This window comes from Pongo abelii, chromosome 8 (genome assembly GCF_028885655.2).
Source record: "Pongo abelii isolate AG06213 chromosome 8, NHGRI_mPonAbe1-v2.0_pri, whole genome shotgun sequence".
NCBI classification, from domain to species: Eukaryota; Metazoa; Chordata; class Mammalia; order Primates; family Hominidae; genus Pongo; species Pongo abelii.
The window spans coordinates 13481638-13487637 of NC_071993.2; the positions used below are offsets into that span (position 1 = coordinate 13481638).

Below are 6000 nucleotides of genomic sequence, written 5' to 3' on the forward strand. Positions count from 1 at the left end.
CTTGGGAGGCAGAGGCAGAAGATCACTGCTTGAACCTGGGAAGCAGAGGTTGCAGTAAGCTGAGATTGTGCCACTGCACTCCAGCCTGGGAGACAGAGTGAGACTTCATCTCAAAAAAAAAAAAACAAAGTCAAAAACACCCGTACATATAGACCATATATAGGTGCGTACAGAGTGTATACACATACATGTATTATATATGTAAGTACAGATATACATGGCACACCTACACACATTTTTGGTACGACAATGCAAAACAGTAATTTTTTTTTTTTTTTTGAGGCAGGGTCTCACTCTGTCACCCAGGCTGCAGTACAGTGGTGTGACCTCAGCTCACTGTAGCCTCTGCCTCCCGAGCTCAAGGGATCCACCCACCTCAGCCTCCCAAGTAGCTGAAACTACAGGTGTACACCAGCAAGCCCAGCTAACTTTTGTATTTTTAGTAGAGATAGGTTTCACCATTTTGCCCAGGCTGCTCTTGAACTCCTGACCTTGAGTGATCCGCCCACTTTAACCTCCCAAAGTGCTGGGATTACAGGTGTGAGCCACCGCACCCAACCCCAAACAGTAATTATTATTTTATAGATTAGGAAACTGAGGCTCAGGAGGGCTGGGTGACATTCATGACATAATATGAGTTACTAGTAAGTGACTGTGCCAGAGGACGTTATAAATAGTAATTCTTACTTTATCCCGTAATGTTTTAATTTCATTGGTTTCTGAGCATTAAGTATTAATAGCTTTTCTTCTTGACAGTTATCTAACAGCTTCCTCAGTATATTCCATTTCTCAACAAATAAGCCAACATCAAACCCAGCTCGCTCACGTGGTATTTCTCCACAGCTCGGCCATCAGCTGGACAGCAGGAACTGTTTTCAAACTGAGCTCCTCAAAGTCCTGCAGGTCACCAGAGACTGGGGTGTAACATTTCTTCCTTTCCAACAAAAGCAAGTCTGCTTTTATCTGCTTTCTCTATCTGGGAGGAAAGGAGACCCCAGGCTCATAACCAATGAACTTTACAAAATAATGGGCAAAAAGAAATGAAATGAAAACCCTGGCTGGGTGCGGTGGCTCACGCCTTTAATCCCAGCACTTTGGGAGGCTCAGGCAGGCAGATCACCTGAGGTCAGGAGTTCGAGAACAGCCTGGCCAACATGGTACAACTCTGTCTCTACTAAAAATACAAAAATTAGCCGGGCATGGTGGCAGGGGCCTATAATCCCAGCTACTCAAGAGGTTGAGGCAGAAGAATCGCTTGAACCCGGGAGGCAGAGGTTGCAGTGAGCCAAGATCACGCCACTGCACTCCAGCCTGGGTGACAGAGTGAGAATCCATTTCAAAAAAAAAGGAAGAAAACTGATCAAGTCACACAGTAATTATCGAACATCCAAACCTCCAAAACTATGCGTCGAACACAAGAAAAGTGATCACAGTCGTGTACCGTGTACTTAATAAACTGCACAAGAAACATGAATAAACAATATCCCAGGAGCCCAGAATTTGTTTCTAAGCTCTGTGTTTGGGAAAAGTGAAATCACTCATGACATCAGGAATGTAGTAAAGAAAAAGACATTGCCCTGGTTCCAGATGACATCCTGGGGTCAAGAACAGATCCATCCAGTCCTGGGTCTGGAGCAGTCCCACCTCCTCCCCGCAACATGCTTTTCGCCCGATGCATCCTGCAGAGAACCCCAATGCCCTCCTGACACAGTCACTGCCATCCAAGTACCGCACAGGAACCCTAAGGCTTGATCCGCCTTTCCTAGGGCAATGAAGGGAATGTGAGCATTTTAGGAGTCCTTTTAGGAAAAGGGAATAAAGTATTTCTGCTTAATCTTCAGCTAACAGAAAATTCAATTTAATTAAAATTGAAAATAAAAATTAAAAAAAGTTTTTACTGTAATAACAATCTCAATTGCATACGCCATAATTTAAAAAGTCAAGAGTACCCCTCTTGATGCGTTTCAAGTACTTTCTCTACATAAGTTACAAGAACATAACATAGCAATCATAACATTGATTGCTCTTCTAATCCTTCCCACAAAAATTTAAAAAAAATAAAAGGGGGGTACGATGTACACTATTTGGGTGATGGCTACACTAAAAGCCTAGTCTTCGTCATTATGTAATATATTCATGTAACAAAACTGCATGTGTATTCCCAGAATCTATAAAAGCAAAAAAATTAATAATAAAAAATAAATAGGCAACATAGGAGACGAGAAATCCGGTTTTTGACTCACTGATTGGATTGCAGACCATCAAAGAAACACTGGGTTACCTACCAAGCCTTGGCATAACGGCTCCCAGAAACTGCTCATCTTCTTGGAAGTGGTTCTCCTGTAAAGATTCCAGCAATTTTTGCAGGACATCTTGGGGCACTTTGCAGCCTGTGCCCTTCAGTTCAGTGAATCTGGTTAGCCGGAAGCTTTTGTCCAATTCGTAACTTTCCGGGTTAAAGGACTCCCGCGTAGACATGGTTCTTGGGCCCCGCTCTCCTCACGGCTCAGCCCCTCCCCTCCCTCTGCGGGTTGGCCGGGTTCTTTATGGATCCACCTGGGTGTCACCAAAACACAAAGATGCCATGAAAAGAATTCCCACGGGAACCTGCCAGCGAATCAAGTGAATACATGACAGCGAAAAGTCAATGTGACAAGGGCTGAAATCATCAAGACCACTTATATTCATCACAGCAGTGCATATGACAAAATAGATCTTTTCATAAAGGGACTATGTCAGCACAGACATCTATGCAAAATCTGACATCTGGACTGTGGTTTTAACTGCGGCAAGAGGGCCAGCCGTGCCACCTTGAACAGCAAATCTCAAAGGTTCTTCTAGGACTCAGCATTAGAACAGCACCTCTGGGCACTTCATGTGTCAACCTGGAAGCACTGTGGTTCAGAAAGTGACGGTCCTCGCTAAGGTGACTTTTCCGCAAAATCTTCTGATATCTTTTGCTTTATCACATAGAAAAATGAAACGCCCAATACAAACTTGGCAGAAAAGGGCATTAATGTAAATGCATTGGACAAAATTCTTCACGATGCTAAATCCTAATTTTAGAAAAACACGTTTTCCCTCTGAGCCCAAAGAATATACAACACAAGGTTGGGCTTGGTGGCTCATGCCTATAATCTCGGCACTTTGGGAGGCCAACGCGGGTGGATCACCTGAAGTCAGGACACAAGCCTGGCCAACATGGCGAAACCTCGTCTCTACTAAAAATACAAAAATTAGCTGGGCGTGGTGGTGCGCGCCTGTAATCCCAGCTACTTGGGAGGCTGAGGCAAGAGAATCACTTGAACCTGGGAGGCGGAGGTTGCAGTGAGCCGAGATCGAGCCACTGCACTCCAGCCTGGGCGAGAGTGAGACTCCGTTTCAAATAAAAAATAAAAAAATATACAACGCAATCCAAAACTAATAGGAGCCCTCTCTAAAGGGCACAACTTAAAAACTACAGTGGCAGTTTAACACAGTAAGGTCTGTGTTCTTCAGGCGAAAGCCGGTAAAGTTCTCTGATGTTTTCATGCAATGCTATTTCCTAGAAAGCAAACATCCAGCCCAACAAACTAGTACACACATCATTGACAAAATATGCTACTCCTCATTATCATGTCATTGCAGAACCGAAACAATAAATTAAGCCATACTAAATCACCAGCCTTTCGGCCCTGTGTACCACCGTTAGGTTTCTGGAACAAGCACTCCTATGTTTTTTAGCCTTTGGGGCTAAAGGAAAAAACAACATGTGTTCCTCGAGTTTACAAACCTCCAGACTGATACTTTATTGGGACTAGAATTACAGACACCCCAAGTTTTAAGGTCCGTTTCCCCTATAAAATTTATGATTAAGAACATAATTCCCATGTATAGAGTTCTCCATCCCTTGGGACGCACATCGCTCATATAAATCTCACGAAGCCCGAGTTTGGGCAATAATCCAAACCGTCTTCACAAAAACACGGTTTGAGATGAGCAATGATTTCGGTAGGAAACGTAACATCTGAACAGGAGTCGGCCTTCGAACACGATTCCAAGAAGCCTCCCTGACCAAAAAGAGCAGGCGCTGGCCGCAAGTGACAAGAGAGGAGAATTTTGAGGCCATCTCTTTAGAGTTAGGGGAAAGTTTGAATACCACTTTGACTTGGAAGGCGTTTCAACAAAAATAACAAAGTCCTTTCCTCAAAAAACACCTCGCATTTAACACAGCCTCACCCCTACCAGAAAAAAAAAAAAAAAGAAAAGAAGAAAAAATCCAACGCACGAGGCATCCAGTTATTTTCCTACCTCCTACCTCTGGCTCCCAAAAAGGTGGGGAGGGGAATTGTGGGGCGATCACTTCCTTTTAAAATACTATCTTCTCAGAGTTTTAAGGGTGGAAAAAAGTTTAAAACACCTTGTACCAGGAAGGCGCTCAGATTTAAAATTCCAAATGGTACTAAGGACACAAATCAGCCTCACATCCTAATGAAAAAAGTGCTAGATTCTTACATTTTTGGAGAGCATGGGAAGGGGGAGGGGTGCTGGGGGAAATGTGCAGTGATTAGGGAACCAGGGGGATCCATTTGCATTAATCAGGGACGGTGCCCGGCGACCCCGCAGCCACATGTTTACGCCTTTAAAACAATGGCATGAATATTTAAAGCAACGTTTAGCCCTTTCCTTCCCGGGCACGTTTCCATGGTTTGGTTTTTTTTCTCCTCCAACGAGCGTGCGGAGCCGGGGAGCCGGTCAGCGGGGTGGGCCCGGCGCTCTGCCCCGCCAACCCCGGACCTACCTCCCCGCCTGCCCCGCACAATGGGGCGCGCTCTCCAGGACGCCCGCGTCGGAGGCGGCCGGGGAGGGGAGCAGGGAGCCCGGGGACACCTTCGGGCTCGGGCTCAGGCCCTCGCCGCCGCCTCGGAAGGCCCAGCAGGCCCGGGCTGCGGGCGGGCGGCGGGGCGGAGACGGCAGCTCGGGGCGCAGGCCGGGCCATCCCTGTTCGGGCCGGCGTGAGGCGGCGGGAGCCGGCGGGCACCGCGCGCGCGGCCCAGGAGCCGGGAAGGACGCCGGGACCCACCCGCCCCGGGTCGACAGGGCCCGCGTGGAGAGAAAGGGAGGCGGGGAGGCCCCGGAGGCGCCCCGGGACCCCAGGCCGGCCGCTCCCGCCGCGCGCACGGGCCGCCGCCGCCGCCGCGCAAAAATGTCGGCGGGCGAAAAAATTAACCCCTGCGTGGCCGCCGCCGCCCTCCCCTCCGCTCCTCCCCGCCCTCCCTCCCTCCTTCCCCGGCCCCGCGCGGCGGCGGCGGCGGCGCGGGCGGCGCTTCTTTTTTAAAGCGGCCCCACCAAGCCCGGCGCTGCCCCTCTCCAAGCAGGGCTGGCGGGGCCGGCGGCGCGCGGCTACCCGGCAGTCCCGGGCGGCCCGGAGGGGGATTTGCAACGGCCGCCGCGGGCCTGCGGACCCAGATTCCCCTTTAAGCCTGCGCCTCCCCCCCGCGCCGGGCCCGCCGCTTACCGGCTCGCTTTGCGCCCTCCGCCTCCTCCCGAAAACGGGCCGCGGGCCGCTCCCACAATGCACCGGGCGCGGCCGGGCTCCCTTAAGCGTCGCCTGAATAAAAATGCCGCGCCCGGCGGCGGCGGGGGCCCGGGCCCGCGCCTGGGCGCCGCGGGGGCTCGCCTGCCTCGGCGCGGCCCTGCGGGAGCCGGGCCGCCGCGCTCCCGCCGGCTGGGCGCGCGGGGGTCCTTTAAGGCCGGCCACCTCCCTTTAAGAGGCGGCCCGGGCTGCTGGGTGGCGGGGTGCGGCCCGGGAAGGGGGCGGGGGCGCCGTGCAGGCCCGAGCGCGGCAATGATTGGTCTCGGGGGAGGGGTGGGGGGTTGCAAACCCGAGGAGCAGTGGCATCCGTTGCATGATGCAAAAAAGGATTGATTTCAAAAGTTGCGAGTTGCATTGGCAGCCGCCCTTGGCGCCCGGGCCACCTTTTTCCTGGGCCCCGCTGCAAGGGCCGGGAACGTTTCCGC

At 51.1% G+C, this 6000-nt stretch overlaps 1 protein-coding gene across 4 annotated transcripts in view; it reads right to left on the minus strand.

Annotated features, from left to right (window-relative positions):
* The window catches only part of SEPHS1 (selenophosphate synthetase 1), a 28029-nt gene extending 22246 nt beyond the window's left edge, over positions 1 to 5783 (minus strand). For 2 of the 4 annotated variants that reach the window (XM_054521362.2, XM_024252934.3), the window contains exons 1-2: positions 5498 to 5783; positions 2286 to 2556 (exon numbers count right to left, since the gene is read on the minus strand). In XM_054521362.2, coding sequence (XP_054377337.1) covers positions 2286 to 2478 — 193 coding nt within the window. In that variant the 5' untranslated portion in view covers positions 2479 to 2556; positions 5498 to 5783. 4 annotated transcript variants of the gene reach the window in all.
* Between the last annotated feature and the right edge of the window lie 217 nt (positions 5784 to 6000).